Below are 19,594 nucleotides of genomic sequence, written 5' to 3'. Positions count from 1 at the left end.
AGTTCAAGTGGCGGGAGAACCTTCTGATGGAGAAGCACGGCTGCGATTTAGGGTCAGTTCAGTCCTCCTTCTCCATTCTTAACGAAGCAAGCAAGTGAAAGTTTGAGCTGCACCGTCGCGATCACCGATCTTTTAGTAAAGCTTTCGTCTTGGACACGTAAATGCGTGCCAGTGTTTGAAATCGCGGCGTGATGTAGCCATGCCAAGTGTCCAGCACCGTCCGACACCTGCACCATGGGCAGAAGCAAGGAGCTTCTGCGAGGGACAACGGCCGCGTGGCTGCTCTGGCTCGGCCTGTTTTGGACAGCAGCACAAGTGCACGCCAGCGAAACCGCCGCCGACACGGCAACTGTCCTAGAAAATTCAACCATAATTGCAGCGGCGCAAGGTATGTTAATTATACCCACGTCTGACAACCTCAATTCAGGGAAAATATCGCCGATTGGAATAAATAGCATTTTGACCATGTAGGATGTAGAATTGTTCAAAAATCCAGTTATAGTGTATTTCAAATATTATTATGCTTTAGTTCATCAATTTTTTTCTGAAAGTGGTAACAATAAATTTAAAAGAATAATTTTTGAAAATATACTTAAATAATAAAACTATAAGAAGTGAATCTTTATTTTTTGGCATTTAATTATATTTGTGTTTTTGAAGTCGTTTTCTCCTTTAACGGAATATTACAGAAAACGAAAAGAATGATATTAAGAAATTAACATTTATTCTACTCACGTATATAAAATAATAATTTTTTGATGTTTGCAAAATTGCCAATATTATTATTTTCTTTTATCTTTATCAATAATTTTTAAAATTTAATACAAGTAACAAAATACAAATAAAGATATATTCACATTTTATTTTATTTGAGATATTATTCTAAAAACGGACTTTTATCACATAGATGATTAATTGATTATTAAACATTATAATATAAATAATTTTTTTTAAATTGCAAGGAACCTATATATTATTTTTATTGCTGTAATACTCCTGACAGCCCTGCTTTTTTATATTTGTATAATCAATTAATCAATGTTTTTTTATATAAATATTACCCAGCAATATTGTATGTTAATTTAAAATTTAAAGTGTTTCAAAATAAATTAATTATGCTGGGGAACTGAATTTTAAATATTTTAAATTTTACTTTGATTTATTGTGTTTTTAAATTACGCTTAAATTTACTGATGAGAGGAGAATAAATATTAAAAATAAACTTTCAATCCATCATATAATTGGTATAATTGATTTCCATAGTTTTAAAATGTTTTATCCCTGGGCATTCCAAAATATTATTCAACAACAACACAAACACGAAATTTTCCTCAAACCAATTATATTTTTCAATGAAAAGTACATAATGCATTCCTGTTTCGTGGAACGGTGCAGCCTCCTTTTGTTATTGTCTTTGTGGAGAGGCGTGTGTGTGTGTGTTTTTGTCTTGATCGCGTTTAAATGTCCTTGTTTTCAGCCTAATAGCCACACTCGCACCGCGCCTCAATTATGCATGGAAATAATAATGCGGCGGAAAATGTGTTTGTAAATTTGGCATTGTGAAGTATGTCAAGCATGAAACTTTATTCATGAGCTCTTGAGATTTGAAAACAAAAAAGAAGTTCACGCGCATTTGCATTTTCGGGCGGCTAAATGAGTTTCTATAGGTCAATGATTTCTCCCAAGGATCGGAATTAATTGGCCATATTAAGCTGTTTTCACGCCAGCACCAAGTCTTATTATAAATCGTTGTTCTTGAGCTGGCTGCGTCCACAGAGATAAACTTGGCAGATATTATGGTGGAATTATAATCCTCGCTTCAATGATGTTGTCCTTTTGCAGGGCAAAACAATGACGCGTGCTTCGTATAATCTCTCACACTGTTTATGCTCAACGAAAGCGCGTCATCACGCAAAAATGAAAAATAACGAAAGGAAAAGCAAGAGCGCCGCGAGACGCAAAAAAGTGGTTTTTTGACCGCCCACTTGGAAATCCCTGGAGCTTTTTTGTTAATGTCCAGAGTAAAGACTTTGATCCGGTATAATAATTTATTTAATCGACTTCCCCTCGCTCAGGTGTTGGATTTCCCTAAACAATTCAGAGCATTTCTGCGCAGTCTGCGAATGACTCATGGAATCGTATTGCAACAAATGAAAAATAATAACAACGTACAAATCTCGCGTGTTCCGAAGCTGCTGTAATTTCACGCCGCTGTAGACTTTAACTCTTTTTGCGTTTGCTCATTTTCTCTGAAGACATTCTCTGCAATGATATGTCAAAAAATTTTTTACAAGTGCTTCTTAAATTACAAATTTAGTATACCAAATTACAACAGTTCAAAGATTTAAGAAAAGCGTTACAAAAATTACAACATCCTGTCCAAAAGTGAGAGATTTAAAATTTGACGAGGCACTTCTTCAAAACAACTATTCATATTTTTTAGAATATTAAATTTGCAGCAATCTCCTGCTTAAAGTCCAAATATGTTGTTTAAAATCAAGTGAATATAAATTCTAATATAGATATTTAATATTTTTGCTAGCATTTATGACGGAACTGATTAAAAAAATCGAAAAAAAGTATTGCGTTATTTTTTCTAGTTTGAATAATTAAAAAAAAAAAAATTATGAAATGTATTAGAAAAAAGTTAAAAATAAAAATTCAATTTGCAAAAGAATTTGTAAAAGTCATTTTAAAGTTTAAATATAATTAATAAGAAATAACTATTAATAATATTTTGTAATATTTAAAAGCTATTTTTTCCTCTGTTTTCTTTTTTTTAAGTGTGAAAGTGAAAAAAAAAATCATCGTTTGCCTCTCATGTGTCAAATGTCGATATTAGAAAATTTTAAAACCTGTTTTATTACTGTTATCACTCGTTCTCTAAAAAAAAAAAAAAAATTGATTAGTTTACTCTCCAGACAACGATTAAATTACTGAGGAAAGGACAACATTTCTAATAAACAAAGAAAAAAGATTCCTCGAAAGGAATTCATTTTATTTTCTCGATTACTTTTTGAAATTTCCACAGGTCAGTCACGTATCACGAGTTGACACAGTTAAGCAAGTATGAATTTAAAAATAAAAGGCACTTTTTTTTATTTACAGAGACAACATAAAAAGAATCTCTTGCTCTGTGGAATGTGATTTAGGCAATTGTCATATCACGCACGTGCAGTTCTTGCTGTTATTGTCAAGTTTTGTTGTTTATTCGAGCTGGAAAAAAAATTCATGCACTATTTTTACAAGGCTTCAACTGTTAATCAGAGCGAATTTCAACAACCGACTCGCCACCAAATTCAATGCGAGCAAACCGCAATGCAACAATAAATATACAATTCTCTCTCACTGCATCATTAGCTTTGTTTTCTTTTTGAACAAAGAAAGATGAAATGCATCTCGAATAAGGTTTGTTTCTCAACGTCGCCAGACGAGCCTACTTTCCCAAAGTGATATTAACCTTGACAACTGGATGTTCTACGCACGAGGAAACAAAAACCCAGCGCCGTTTTAATAAAAACAAAATCGATGTTATAAAACTGTTTGCCTAGTGGCGAATGAAAATATTATTTGCGTGCCGGAGAGAAACTGCGCATTTAAATATTATATATTTTGACCACCGCTCAAAAGAAAATCCATTACGGGAGACTGAATGAAAAGTAATAAATAATGCGTGTTTTTTGCTAAGAGGTGAAATCGGCGCTGGAGCTGAAAACGAGACTGCTGCAGAGATCACGGCCTCCTATGAGAGAAATTGAGACTTGCACTGCAACTTTATCAAGGTGTGATCTCGATACTGGAGAAGTTCAAAGACGGCTAGTGACCTGAGGCCAAAAGGCAGAATTATCAACGTGCTGATTTTGGAACTTTGAATATCTGTTCAGGATTTTCCTTGAATCGAATTCAAGTAGATGGGATTCCACGAATTTGATAATAGCAAAATCATGAATCAAATTGGTGGAGCGAACTTAATTGGCCACCAATCTTTAATAAGGAAAACCGCTCTGCTTTTATGTAATTCTCATACCTGTGGGAAGGAGGGATTTGATTTTCAAACTATGACGTTTCCAAACTTATTTAGATAAGTTTTCTGTGGCCAGGTGCAAAATCTTTCCCATAGCGTCTTGTAGATCATTCGAGTTGGAGAAAGCAAAAAAGCGAGGGAGAAATTTTCAATGGCTCCTCATTTGAATTAATTTTCGGCTCTCTTTGCTAATTAAATAAAAATCCAGTGCATTCCATAATGCAATAAAAAAAGACTAGAAAATCATCAGAGTAGAGAGCTCCATTGTTGCACGGTTGAAAATTTTTGCTTTGATGATTTTTGATGAGCGGCTCTCGTTACAATAGTGAAATCAAGACGCGAAATGAGATCAACTTATTTTATTATTCATAAAGGAGTTGATGAGTTTTTGGAGAGCGCCGCTCTTTCAAAATAAATGAATTGCGACCGCGTGCGCCATATGGCTACAATGGTCGAAGTTCACAAGCCCTCGATTTTCGTAAATAGGCCAGGGCCTGTATGCTCTGCTCTGCATTATGTGAGAAAAACGAGATGGGTGTGTGACCGAACTTGTGCCTTAAAAGGAACAGTGATGGAATTCATCGAAAGTGTTTCATCAAAGGCATCTCAGAGTGCAAGACATTAAAGTGATAAAATTCTAATTCATCAAATTATTCAATAAAATATAGGTCTAAACCCATTCTGTCAGAAGCGAAGTTTTCAACAAAAAATTATGTTAAATTTTTTTACTGCTGTACAATATTATTAAACTATTTATTCATATTATAATATTTATTTTGTAGATGGAAAAAATTTACAATGTAAATTATTAAATGTAATAATTATAAGCAAAACAATTAAAAAAAATTTGGTTTTGGCGTTTCTCAAGTGCAAGCTGGGGACCAGGTGGTTGAAGTGAAAAATGTAAAATATAGTTACGATTACCAGGGCAATGTCACGTACTGTACATGAAAGACAATAATTGCATTGTGTATCTTTAAAGATAATTTATAATAAGGTGATAAAGACGTATAAGGCAACTTCGTGCCTATTGCTGAATTGATTGTGTCATTGTTACTGAGCATTCCAAATGATGATTCGAAATGCAATAAAATTTTGCCATAAATATTTCGTCTACCAAAAAATAGGCTCCTTTTGCAACAAGTAATAAATCGGAATGTTTATTTGTTTTTGCCAACATTCATTTGCGGTGGCGTGTGTGCAGGAAGCAAAACATAAAAGTTTATTGCCAAGAGAGATGCATCATCGCAGTTTTCTGAATTATTGGTTTCCTGTGCTCACGGAGGAAGGTTCTTTGGAGAAGTCAAGGCTCTTCTTTTTCGCGAGAGAGTACCACTAATTTAAAAATCTCGACGGAAATTTCAATTTTTGAGATTGCGACACTTGAAGACAATGCGCGGTCACACTGGGTGCATCTGTAGCGTGCAATTATAAGTCTTTTTGCGTTTCCAAAATCCATTTTGTGTACCGAGACTTTGTTAGGCAGATTAAATACAGATTTTGCATTGTTCCGAGGCAGCAAAGCGAGAATTTCCTCGCGCCCATTATCAGGTGCCTGGAGATTGTTGCGTCATTCTTCAGAGTTCAGGCCGGCTTCTCTCTTTTTATAATTGGCCGCTCTGAATCGTACTGCGAGAGCGATGATCGCAGGCAGGCATCTTTCAAATGCACAATGGGGCCCCCGAGAGCACGTATATAGAAAAGCATACGCTTTCGGACGTGTTCGACGCGAAGGGAAAGCTCTCTGAGAGTCGCTAAACCTATTGAATTGCCTCGGCACTTACAATTAGTGTCGGCCGCTGTGAGTGAAATTAATAATGAGCCTTTTCACAATCACAAATAATATTGGGCCGATCGCATTTCTTTCTCCATTGTCTGTCAGAGAATGATAAACTCATTTATTTTTTTTCATCGCATTGAAATTTTTGTAAAAAGAGACGCTCTTCAAATTGATTAATGGCGATAAACAGCAGCTGATGAGAAAAGTGAGAGGAAAATATAAACCGGAGATAATTTCACTCGAGGATCATTTATTTTGAAACTCTTTAATTGTCAGCTGACAATGAAGAGCAAACGCAAACAATATATCACTGCTGCCGAAGTAAGAGAGTTCTCTTGTCAAGTGTGCAGGCTGCTGTGCTGGGAGAGGTGTGTGTTTTTTTTTCGAGATGTTTACTTTCATCAAATATAATCTCAAACCGCAAAGTGCATCTGGGGAGCAGAATAATAATAATTACCGAGTGGCATGACACTTACTGGCACATGAAAAACGCTTTCCAATTTCAAACCGCACGTAATTAGTAGGTATGTTGACAAATTGAAGAAAAGTAAAAGTATTCATTCACTAATTTTTTGCTAGCGTTCAAATCTTCACTGCAAGTTATATACTAAATCTAATAATTATTTTTCCAGATAATAAAAAAATTACTCATGTGATCCACATAGCACAAATATTTAATTTTATATTAATATTTTACCGTGTTTGTTTACTCACTTTGCTATCAAAAAAACAGAGTATAAATATGTGTGTATCAAAAACAAATTATACATTTTAAATTAATACAAAAAATAAATAAAAATTATGTTTAAAAATTGAAAACAAGCATAAAAATTTATTTATATTGAATAAATTTCGTTTTGTTTTTCAGTTTTTTATATTTTAAATTATTATTATTATTTATTATACTTGAACCAAATTGCCAATGTTATTTCATGTCAAAGTAAATCAGTGCTAAACTAGATAATTGATTGTTATTTGTAATAATTTACAGCTTAAACACAGTTTTTTAACAGACTTCCATGACCAAGGGTTGATTCATGGTTAATTGAATTATAATGTTGGCTTGTTCCTGACGCATTTATTGCTGTTTATTGTTGCGCAGGAAAAACACAGACATGTTTTGATTGCTTGCTGCATAGCCATAATTCATGAGATATGAATAATTGTTTTCATTAAGAAGATATAATTTCCATGTTTTATATAAAAATTAATAATTTTTGAGAAAATTCTTTTTAAAACTAATTTAACGATAATTTTGTCTCAAATTCAACTAAATAAAATGCGAAAATAAGAGGAAAGACAAGAAAAATCTTTAATTGAATATTTAATGAAAATTTTGTGAAAAACTTAATCAAAAATTTTTTGCATTGTTTCCTTATAATTGAAATATAAACGTCAATAATTAGCAAGTTACGAAAACGCTGCAAAAATAATTTAATAATGTTTAGGAAGAAAAATACGAGGCCCCTAGAGTAAATAATTTTGGAGGTTAAGCGGAAGCAATAATTTCAAAATGAGTGATGAGCCTATCAAGTAGTGCTCTTTTTTGCTCGCAGACAAAAAATACGGAGAATTCCTTGTATTGTGCGGTCGGCGCGAAGGAGGTTTACACCGCGCCGAGCTCATCAAGTGGTTACTTTTCAAGAGAAGAAATTTCTTCCGCGCTCGGCGCGGACGTCGTTCGATGTATAATAATAAATGAAAAGTTGCTTGGAAAGGTCGACGGTGCACATGCTCGCGGCCAGAATGGAAGAGAGAAAAGCGGCGCGTACCTACATAAACAACTAATGGTTCTTTAACATAAAACGTGGGCACTTAGTTGGTTATGTAGGTGCATCTCTGGCTGCCCAACTTTCTCTTAAAATTGAAAATTGTGTATTTCACGGACGGTTCACAATAAATAGGCAAACCAGAACTGAAGAGAATGGCTCTTTAGCCACGGAGATGAGAATAAGAGAGACAGACGTGCTTCGCAAAAAAAAAACGTCCAACTGCTGTTACTTTTCTTCTGTCAAATGAAAGGCCGTTAAACCCAAGCTGCCGGCCGAGACCAGAAAATTTTATTGTTATGCTGGGCGAGAGGAATTTTTTATATTCCGCGTTGACACGGGTGCGAATTTTCATTCCAAACGCGCGAATTCGATGGAAAAAGTCGATAGTCTCCGGCAAGAGCCGCGAGCGTTATTTGAATTTCATTAGAGAGGATGTTGCGAAAGTAACCTTTTCCCCTTGACGCGCGAACTCGCCGCACACAAGGAAGCGCAGACGCTTTTTGTAATTTTCAAGGTGCGCCCCGAGATTATCAATTTCGGAGTGCTTGTGAATAATAAATGCGAAGATGCGCGCACAAACCATTACTTCATCCGCGTGAAATTTCGCGTCTGACATGCAAAGATTTATGGAGGGAGGACTCTTTGATTGCATGTGTTTTAAATAAATTTCTCTTCTGGTACATCAAATTTCATTTGCAAAACTCATTTCCTACAAGCCAACAAAGTTTGAAGCAGACAGACAACAAATATTAGGAGTCGGATGTCGTTCTCCAAATTAAATACAAACACAAACGTTTATAAACCAATGTTTTATTTAAAAGTACGATTTTCCGGGAAAGTACTGGATTCTATTTTATGGGCAATTTCCGTATTGCCAGTTCCATTATTGAATTATTAATTACCAAACATTTTAAACAAATTTCATAGAAAGGCAATAATTAAATGATATTTTGCATGACATGTATGAAGAAATGTCCCAGTGAAGTTGAGGTTTGATAGAGGGAAATTATTAATTTCACTACTAAAACGTTTAAACTAGAAAAGGTTGAGGTGAGTCTTCAAAAACTATTATTATAAATATATTTTTATTATTAATTATGTGAATATCAAATACCATTCACAATCAGATTTTGTGACACAATTATTGAGTAATGAGAGCTTAAAAAAGTAAGAAGTGAATATTAAATGATTTGTAACAGAAGCAAAAAATAAAAAATAGCTTTTGTCCGCCAAATTTTATTTTGCAATTTTTTAGTTCAGACAAGTTTGAAACGCTTCATATGTTTTATATTTTTGTTTTGACCTCAATGAGCCTAAATGAAATAAAATGGTTTTGAATTGAATTGAATTTTGCTAGGTATTTTAGGTCGTTTTTTAAAATTCAAATTTGTATAAGCCAAAATGAATATTTACGGGCAAATTTAAAAAAAAAATGGCTTTTATAAAAAAATAACCGCTGTTGATGAATGGAAATTTTGTAATTTGCTCTTATTTTGAATATTAACAGCGCCACCAATTTCTACACGTTTGGTAAATATAAATTGTTCATTTCAATTAAAACTTACCCAAATAAAAAAAAAAAAAAAATACAATCGTATATTTATCATAGCTCTGGGTGGTGATAACATATATATAAATTTAGTTTTTCTTTAGTATGCAAAAGTCCAAGTTTTGATTTTATGTCTCTAGTTTTCCCCAGAGATGTAGTACAATTTTTTTTTATAGAATTCGCAGAAGAGACTATTTACATAATCGCGTATTTAATTAATTATCTAGATCAAAAGTTTTATGTCCCAAAAGTTGCGAGAATCTCCTGTCGAAACACCAGCAGACTTTCAAAAATTCTTCACATTGGTAATAATTCATAATAATCCTTCGATCAATAATCATTACAGCGCGCGCCGGTGTGTATAATTTTCGTTTGTATAATTCTGCTGATTTTCGTTCGCCAAAGCATTCATTAAACTTTTTATCTGGAGCAGCGATCAGTCCTCTTTCTTGCAGGAGAAATAAAAAGAGACGAGTGCTCGGAGCTGCACTAAAGTTTCATCATTTTATCTTCGGAGTTTGGCAACCCAAAACACACACACAGTGTGCTTTTAATTGGCGACTAAGGCGCGCTGCTCGCGATGTGTTATGGGAGAAGCTCTCCTCGGGGCTTAGGCGTTTCTCGCTTTCACTATGTTTCAATAATGTGGCGTGCTTGGTGCCGTGTGTGTTCTTTTAACAGCCGTTTCTAAATTTTTGGATATATATAATTATTACAATCAGAGCACGGCTGCTGCCAAAAGTTCCTTATTAGATTAACACCTTTTTGTTTCCTTGGGCTGTTACGGTTATTGAAACCAAGCAGATATGATTTATTTTCTATTTTGACTATTTGTTTGTTTTCCTTTCTCATTATATCACTCATGCATACATGTGATAGTATCATAATGTGAAATTATATCATTTCCAGCAACAATATCCGGGATTTTGAATTACATAAATGATTTTATATTCCTTCTGATAGTAAAGTTCTTTTTGTTTTGTATTTTGTTATTGTAAAAATTTGTATGTAAAATTATCATCTTTTCTCTCAATTATATTAACTTGTATAATTTTGAATGTATAAATGATGTATCCCGTTATGGGCAGCAATTGCCTTTGTGATAGATCAATAAACACAATTTGCAACTAAAGTTATTCATATTCAACCTGCATGACCCAAATGTTTCATGTAAATGTAATAGTTTGACATGCATGTACAATGTACACAACACAAGTTGGAACTGTAGAATATCTAATATTGAAAAATATAATTTATCGAAACCACTTCGATTCAAGTATTGATTTTTATTTTTCCAGAAATTTATTTTATGAATATTTTAATCTGATAAAAAAGATAAGCAAAGGTGATACATAAATAAATTTGATCATAACTGAATGATCCTCAACTTAAAAGGTGCTGTTTTAGCAGTTTAAATAAATTCACAATATTTAAACAGGTCTATGAATATAATATTATTTAATATTTAATATTCGCAAGAGCTTTATCTGTTTTTGGATTAACTATCAAACACAATTTTAAACCAAAAATAATAATACTTCAATTACAGAAAAAAAATGATAAATATAAAAACCAATTAATTTTTTTTTTTTTTTTTTTTTTTTTTTTTTTTAATAAAAATTCAATGAAAATATTTTTAACAATACGCGTAGTGTTGAGCTCATCCTTGAAAAGTATTTAAAAAAAAAACTTCATGTATTCAAAATTGATATTGTATTCACTATTCAGTGAAATACAAATTTTAGCAAATTAAATATATAAATTGAATAATACTTTTGACATTTGAATTGCCACAAAATTTTTAAGGAAAATTGAAATTTCTTGAAAATACTGTATGTTTTGCAAATCAAATATTTTCGACTAGAGCTGTATTCCTAAAATGCACAATAGTCGGATAATAATAAAAGTACTTACCAGATTTGTTGTTTAGTGCAAAATGCACTATTCGTATTCCTTTAAGCTAAAAGTATTAGCCATCATAATTCAATTTTTAATTCTCTGTTTCAAAACAATCCTCTCTAATATTGCTATCAAAATTCTCTGAAATGCAAATAATAAACACAAATAGAATAAAGGAAAATTTGTTCAAGGACACTCCAAAGCAAAAGAGTTGTGTGTTAATTGTGGGAAATTGCGCCTAATCTGCAGTCTGATGGCCGCCAATTGTGTTTGCAGAGCATTATTTTTCGCACATTAAATCAAGATTATCTTGGAAATGAGCGTTGTTGACACAAGATTGCTCCACTTAAGGCAAACAGGCCTCGCGTTGGGCAAGAAAGAAAGATTGAAAGAAAGAGGGGCCTAGGCCAACGTGTGTGTAATGCGAGTGACACGGGGTAGCACCAATTATTCTCAACTCTCAAAATGAGTTTGCTTTTGTAATGGTGGCTTTTGTCGCCCCTTTGGCATGGGAGAATCCTTGATTCGCACTGAAAAGGAAACACACGTGAAGTGCCGCCTTGACTGGCACAATAATTTATGCCGCTTTGTGTTGGTGTCGGTCGGTTCGTGTATTGATGAGCGTCTATTTGCGTTGGCATTGTGCAAACGCTGATATAATAGCGCGCGGCCCTTCTTTGCTTTGCGAGAGATGCAAAAATATGGTAATGCGCCATGCCCCAGAAACAAACAAGAACGCACGCCGAGGCGGAAAATGCACTCGCTTGTCGCAAATTAACACAAATACCTTTCGCAAAACAAGGCGCAGGAGATACGCTATTTGTTCCAATGAAGCAAAGTTTGAATGAGAAGGAATTGCTTCCGTCTAGTCCGGCCGTAAATCAGTTCCAAAAACAAAATTATGTTGTAATAAATTTATATCCGAGAGATCACGACAATGGTTGTCTGACGCTTAATTGGATTCCGTGCAGATATCTTCCATACTATCAGTTGCGGCATGGCTGTTGAATTTCACAGAGAGCTATGAAAATCGCAATGTTTTAGTTTCATAATAACAAACAGCGGACGCGGGGAAAGAGGAAAATTTTGTAATGCTGCGCGCCAAGTAAATAAAAGAAGAATGGGTGCTTTGCTTTTGGAGATTGTTTGCCAGAAATAATGTTGCTCCACGCATTACTTTTAGACCTAATAATTGTGCGACGGTCATTTTGCAGAGGAAACGCAAGAATTAGTCCCACCAAGTTCCATTGAAAGAGTTATTGCCCCATATTCTTCTATTACTTGGGAAAATAATAAAAATTTATTCAAATTGCAAAGCTCCAATTAATAGTATATTTATTTTTATACACAATTAATTTTTAAATTGATTTTCAGAAAAATATTTATTGGAGGTTTTCCGTATACAATTTAATTAATGCAAAAGTTTCCCTTTGCGTTGGGATTGAGTTGTTTTTACCTAAAAAACAGTAATATAACGTTCATTTAATTAAAAAGATGCTGTAATTATAGTAAAATCCCATTAAAACTGAAACGTTTTCAAATTCGTTTGCCCTAATTTAATTAATTATTTTCCTTGTTTAGATTATTTTCATGGGAAAAATTGTAAAAAATATCATATTAAAAACAAATTATTCTTCTTTCTGCAATCTTTAAACCTTTTTGAACATTATTTTTTATAATATTTTTCACAGTAAAAAAAAAAAACATTTGATTTAAACGAAAATAATGAAACAGGAAATAAAATAATTTAATCTACACAAAAAAGCTCCTACATCACCGCTTACTTATCTTTACTTCTAAATAACATTAATGTATTATTGACCACCAAGATTTGATTTAAATTATAAACGGGATTCCATTATGAGGGGAAAATCCATAATATTTAAAAAAGCACTACTTTGCACAAGAGTAGAGAGTATTTCGTTTAAAAAATTTCATCGATTTAGCCAATTTTTATCACAAAGAATTTCCTTTTATTTATTTTTATTTTTTAATTCTATAGTAGCATTTTTCGGGTCTTAAATTTTCAAAAATATTTGATAATATTACTTAATTATTTTAATTATAAATTATTCGCCTTATTTTCGCCTCACTTGTAGTTAATGAGTCAGAGAATAAAACAGGAATAAACCGCCATAGAGATTAAGGTATTGCGTATAGACGGTCTCTATTTATTTTGCTGATCGGCCTGGCAATCAGCATAATACTATTAATATCAAAAGTCAGACTAACAAATCACGCGGCTGATTTAACTGATTCAAAATCTATTAATAATTGAGAGTTATCAACAATTCATGAAACCATCAAACAATAGACCCTCATCACGAATACACTGACGAATTAATATACCCATTCCTTTTATAGTCCTGATGGTTAATTCTAACTTTACAAAACCACCAATTATGAGTGATGAGTCTTGATTGGAATAATTATATTGCTTTCGAATTCCCATTGCAAATTCAATTCCAGCATCAATTCTAACTTTGGAAATTTTGCTTTCAGATGTGCCGAAAGTTGATGAGGCTTCGTCGCTGCCTGAAAATCACAACAACGCTCACTCGCTCGCCCAACAATTGTCAACTATGGCGAGCACAGTTATCTCGACCGAGAATCCATCGACGTCGCGTCGCCGCTTCGTCCTCCGCGGCAACAATAAACACAGCACTTCTTCAACTCCGCCAACAACCACCTCTACTTCCTCGTATAACGCGAACAGGTCGCGAAAAAGGCACAACCCAGTAACAGTTTCGAGCACAAAGGCGGCGCCGGTGCTGGAATTCGGTCAGAAGCTGATCGTTTCCGCCACCAGGAATTCCTTTAACGAATTCAAGTCGACCATCACGACGCCGTCGGCGGCAACAAAGGCGCAAAACAACAATTCGAACGAACCCGCATCGAGCACCACTCCATCACCGACGACCACCACCAACGCCCCGTTGGCAAACACAAGCAAAATTATAGAATCCACCCTTCCGCCGCCGTCCACCAGCACAATCAGCAAACACCAATTTTCGGCAAAAATTCTGCCGGCCAGCACTTCTTTCGTCCAAACCACACCGTCCACTCGGGTCCATTCAAGCGAGTCGTACAACGACATCGTGGCGCTTCGACGGCGGCGGAAGAAAATTTTGCGCCGAATGCCGGCTGCAGATGTGATTAGCGAAGGAAACGCCAGTTCGAGTGACCCGGTGATGAACGCCGCCCTTGTGCGCCGGAAAACTTTATTCACGCCCCAAAGAAACGGTTCCTCCGTCCAGGCCAGTGTGGTGCGAAGACCACTGTTGCGACTGCCAACGATTGTTGCCAATGCAGACGAGGCGGAGGACGTCATTCGCAAAATGCTCACGACGTTCCTGCCCTCGAACAACAATTACACGACCAGCACCCGAGTAATCACGCTCGAAGGTATTTCCAACAAAACCGGCGTGCAAAATAGCACCGTCGAAGAAACTATAAAAGAAATCACAACCCTTTCGCCCACCACTGGAATTAAAATCGAGTCGACGACCTCAACGACGCGGCGCCCAATTTCTTTATCCACTACTACCACTTCTGCTTCTTCTTCTACTTCTACTACTACCACACGGGCGCCGATTACTACCAGGAAGTCTTATACTTCAACGTCGACCGAAAAGACAACAACCAAAGTGCGACCGCAAGTTGTTTACAAAACGGAAGGGGTCAGTTTTGCGAGCGGTCGGCCGGTGCCCACAAACGCCTCGCGGCCTTTCTTGGGCGCCACGCACAATACCGTAGGTCAGGGCGGCCACAACGAGTCAAGTGTCGGTCTTATCTCTTACGTCCTCTTCTCACTGGGCGTCGTCGCCCTCATCGGCGCTGTCAGCTATGCAGCCAGGCATTTGGCAAACAAAAGACGCAGAGTAAGACTAAATTTAAACAGTTTTAAAATAAAAACGCTTTAACTATTAAATAGGAAAAATATGCAGCTATTAAAAATAATTTAATAATATTTGGTTTTACAAATTTTTTTTACTTTTTATATAAAATATTATTGAATTTATTAAACCAAAATAAATAAATAAACATATTTATATCTAATAAGATTGGCAATTTAAAAAAGTACAATGATATATAGATTAACTAGTTGGCAAGAAGTAAAGAATAATCTTCAATAATGATCCTCACAGTGGTGGAAAAATTTTTGTCTTGATAGATACTCTGATTCATTGATAGATAAGCTGATAACAATTAATTGATATATGAAATATCTCTCTCTATTTTTTTTTCCATTTTTACACAGTAAGAGTAACAAAATATCAATCCATCTTTTAATTTCAAAATTAACTCATCCCCTCAACTTTATTTGCTAAATTGACTTCCCGCTTTGCAGATGCTGGACGAGTCCGATTCATCTTATTCAGGCGACAGCAGCATGGCCGGCGTGACACTAAGCAGGCCGTCGCCAAAGGGCGAGGGAGGAATTTTGTCAAGAATTCAGCAAGTTTGGCCGACAGATAAAGGCCCGCTATCTACGCCGATACAACATCCCGAGTGGCATTTTCCACGCCATAAACTCCGGCTGCAGACCGTTCTGGGCCAGGGAAACTTTGGACAAGTGAGTCTGTTATTTATGTGGAGAGGAAATAAATTCCTCCAGTCGCAAGACTGAAAAAAGGAAAGAAATTAAAGAAATTTAAATAATCGATGTGATTTCTCGTAGGTCTGGAAGGCGGAGGCCGAGGACATTTGCGGCATCACAGGCACCAGACTGGTCGCCGTCAAGAGCACCAAAGCCGGCGCCGGCGAGCGTGAAAAATCCGACCTGCTGAGGGAATTGGCCATTATGCAGCAACTCGGGTCTCACCCCAATGTGGTCACCCTGCTGGGCTGCTGTACTGAGCAAGGTATTGATTCATTTTTATTGAGTTCTAAATTAATTTTTTAGTCAAGTTTATTTAAATAAAATTTGTAATGAATAAATTTTAAATATATTTTTTTCCACATTAAAAAAAAAATTTTGCTTAATATTTTGTCCAAACTAAATTAACATTTTTAATCGATTCCTTGTCTTTTTTCCAAGCAATTCTGTGGTTGAACTCAATTAAGGGGCATGTTTAGGCAATATCTTGTCAAATAGGCCCAGCGGGAAGACTAGTTTACAAAACTGTGTTTGTCTCTCTAGCGACCAAATAATATGCTAATTAGAGTTGATTCAACAAAGATACGCCATCAGGGATATAACGAACTAGACGCGACAATGTTAAACTCAATTGTCTGTTTTGAGCTGCTATAATTTTTAAACGAGTGCGTAATGACGTTAGTTATCCTATTTTTAGAAGCCTTATCTAATTCTCAAGATATAACTGACTTTGTCCTTTTAATTTTTAATTTTTCTCTTGCAACGAAGAAACTCGTTTCAATAATTTTTCAAGTAATTTACTACTGTGTTGAAACCAGACAAAAATCATTACAATTGGCTGGGGCTAAGAAAAAAAAGGGAATTCGTCGTTGTTGTTCCGACAGAAGCAGTTTAGTCTAGAAATAAGAATAACTGAAGTTCAAAAATTTCAGGAGCTCAAACAATCAAAATTTAACATTAATTGTCAAATGAGGGGAGATAAAGCACATCTAGCGCTTATCCCTGACAGCATATCTTATCAGCTGAGCATCTTTCTTTAGTTATATTAATTTAGGTAAAGGTTATTACTAATATATATACTTTTGAACTCTTTAGTAGGGTAATTAAGTAAATTTAGATTTAATAAATAAAGCTAAAAACTCACTTATAAAGGTAGTGTAATGCAAGTTGCATACTCAATTGCAGTAAAGAGTGTCTATTTTTATTAATTTAAATATATTTTGTTTTGAAACAATATTTGTATTTCCTTTTGATCTGTTAGGTTTCAGGTTGGTTATTCTTGGTATGGAAATACCAAATAAAACGGAAGCTAACAATTAAATATTTATTTTATATTTCTTTTTCTGCTACGGAAAAGAACCATTGTTCCAACTTCAAAGCCCCGGAAGCCCGGATTATTATCATAAAATTGTTTGCCTCTAATTGTTTCAGAGCCGCACCTCCTCATTATGGAGTACGTGATGTACGGCAAACTTCTGGCTTTTCTCCGGGACCATCGAACGCGGCGAGATTTTTTGCAGTTCTCGTCGAGTGACGACGACGGCGGCGAACAGGCGCTCACTTCTTGGGACCTCACCCACTTTGCCTACTGCATCGCCAAGGGGATGGAATACCTCGTCTCTAGAGGCGTACGCACTTTTTGTCCTCCTAAGCTAATTTCATTATGCATCATTATTTTTTGCTCTTTGCTTTGCGAAAGGAGCTTTGCGTTTTAATATTAATGTGTACTGAAATTACACTCTTGCGGCACGTTCCGCACTTTTGCTTTATCAAGCACGTTGCGCGCGTCAGCCTTTTAATGGCGGCTGCCCATTTTATGGAAATTTAAATGTTTCGCACTGTGCGTTTGCGAGAAAATGAGCCCGTTTGTAAACATGCTTGCAAATTGCAGATAATCCACCGTGACCTGGCGGCTCGAAACATCTTGGTCGATCACAATAAGCAGTGCAAGATCGCCGACTTTGGCATGTCCAGACACGCGCGAGACTCCTCTGGAGAGGTTTACGAGCCAAAGCAAAAGGTATTGTCTTTTATTTTTCCAATTGAAAAGAAGGCGGAATTTAAAATTTTTATTTTCTTTGAAGGGCGCACTACCGATTAGATGGATGGCACCAGAATCTCTTGAAAAGAGCATTTTCACCCACAGATCAGACGTCTGGAGCTTTGGAATCACGATGTGGGAAATTGTCACTTTGGGTAAATGTGAAAATAAATTATAAATTATAGCAAAGAAAAACTGATGACCCTGCCAACCATGATAAATCATTAGTATTTTCAGGCGTTTTCGGAGTTTTCTAGTTAAAATATGAGAAATGAAGCTAAATATAGCAATCTTATTTATTTCTTATATATTTGAAACAAATAACTGTTCCTTTAAAAAAATTATAAAAATTCCTCAAATCAATTAAATTTTTCATTATAAAAAAATTAATCAAAGTAACTTAAAGTTAGTTATAAAATAACAATTATTATTATTATAAATGCATTGAAGAGACTTACAATGAAAATTAATTTCTGGAAATTTAAACTTTTCTTCATTTTCTTTTTATCTTTATAAAATTTTAATTTTCAATTCGTTCCTGAAAAACGCACTAAGCTTTTGTTATTCCGCTCTTTCCAACCATGTAAAACGCTAGTTAATAAAATTTTTATCCTTTCATGCAAATTTCTCCAGGGAAACTAACTGGAAAAACCTACCCAAGTTAATCTAAAACGATTAAATGTGAATTTGACAATGCATTAGCAAGTCAAATTTCCTGACCACCGAAAATTTGCATAGGCGTTAAGTTAAAATGATAAATTTCGCAGGTTCCACTCCATACTCGACTATGGGGGCCCGCGAAGTGATGCGCAAAGTGCGGGACGGCTACCGACTGGAGCGGCCGCTGCACTGCAGGCCAGAATTATTCCGCGTCATCGCCAGTTGTTGGATCTCCGATCCGTACCTTCGTCCCGACTTTGCGCAGCTGAGGACCGAACTAAGGCGGCTGCAGGACGAGGACATCGCGTGTCCCGCCGGGGGACACATTGACGTGCAGGCAGCCAATCCTCCGCCTCCGTCGTCGGCCTCCACGTTGATGGCCAACTCGACTGGACACCTGCTCTCCGACCCTGGCGGCATGTGACCGCAGCTTTTTTCTAAGATTCCAAAGCTCCATTATTAAGTAAGAGAAAGAAAGAAAGAAAGAAAGAAAGAAAGAAAGAAAGCAAGAAAGGGAGGAGCTGTGAATTGATAGATATCGGATGAAATAATGAAATAAAAATACATATATGGAATTATTACAGTGCGAACAAGAGAGTTCAAGAGATTAAAAGTTATATCCAACGCAAAACAATGTTGTAAAATGAACACTTACTATCTAGTCGATTTTTATTTTGTTTGTTTTTTGAGAATTGCTGATGGCGTGCGAAGAGAGTCCACAATGAATGAGGAAGGATTGATTTGTCAAATAAATACAACTGAAAAATTAGTTTAATACAGACCGAAAAATGTCATCGTTTTGTTGACGCAACAGGCGCAGATTGTGGCACTGTTATGGTTTAGGAAATAAATTATTGTTTTGCAATAAAACGTTATTTGATCGTGTTTTATTTCATTAAACAGCAAAATGGAAAATGTGTCAAAAAGGTCCAATTAATCATTCCATGTTGACAGACTTATTTTCTACAACACTAACCATTTTAATTAAAACGCGAGTTTTTGTAACTTAAAAGCGTTCATTGCTGCTCACTAGACCTTAGTTCTGCTTTTAATTATTATTATTTTTTTAATCTAGGAAAAACGTATGTTTCCCTTTTACAAGAACGGTTAATTACTATTCAATTAAGGTACCTTTAACATGTTTTCAAAGAAGGAACAAATAAATGTTAAAATGAAGTATAAAAATCGGTAACTTCAACATTCAATAATTGTTCTTTTTGTAAAATTTTGGCGTTGTGAATGCTTGAAAATTGGCATAAAGTATATTTG

General features: G+C 35.2%; 1 protein-coding gene across 1 annotated transcript; it reads left to right on the top strand.

Moving 5' to 3' along the window:
* Positions 1-18: 18 nt before the first annotated feature.
* LOC132197825 (tyrosine kinase receptor Cad96Ca-like) lies at positions 19-19,200 on the top strand. The gene is made up of 8 exons (XM_059621434.1): positions 19-388; positions 13,527-14,905; positions 15,376-15,600; positions 15,706-15,889; positions 17,056-17,252; positions 17,516-17,644; positions 17,709-17,820; positions 18,433-19,200. The coding sequence occupies exons 1-8, from the start codon at positions 235-237 to the stop codon at positions 18,747-18,749; spliced, it is 2,697 nt and encodes an 898-aa protein (XP_059477417.1). The 5' UTR covers positions 19-234; the 3' UTR covers positions 18,750-19,200.
* Positions 19,201-19,594: the final 394 nt, after the last annotated feature.

This window comes from Neocloeon triangulifer, unplaced genomic scaffold (genome assembly GCF_031216515.1).
Source record: "Neocloeon triangulifer isolate White Clay Creek 2 clone unplaced genomic scaffold, ASM3121651v1 ptg000001l, whole genome shotgun sequence".
NCBI classification, from domain to species: Eukaryota; Metazoa; Arthropoda; class Insecta; order Ephemeroptera; family Baetidae; genus Neocloeon; species Neocloeon triangulifer.
Note: the sequence above shows the minus strand (reverse complement) of the source record. Positions and strands in the feature narration are given on the sequence as shown.

Bases quoted from the DNA above. Each gene is read 5' to 3' on its own strand.
- LOC132197825 (XM_059621434.1), top strand. From the start codon at position 235: ATGGGCAGAAGCAAGGAGCTTCTGCGAGGGACAACGGCCGCGTGGCTG. The intron at 389-13,526 runs GTATGTTAATTA...TTTTGCTTTCAG, and splicing joins CATAATTGCAGCGGCGCAAG to ATGTGCCGAAAGTTGATGAG. The intron at 17,821-18,432 runs GTAAATGTGAAA...TAAATTTCGCAG, and splicing joins GTGGGAAATTGTCACTTTGG to GTTCCACTCCATACTCGACT.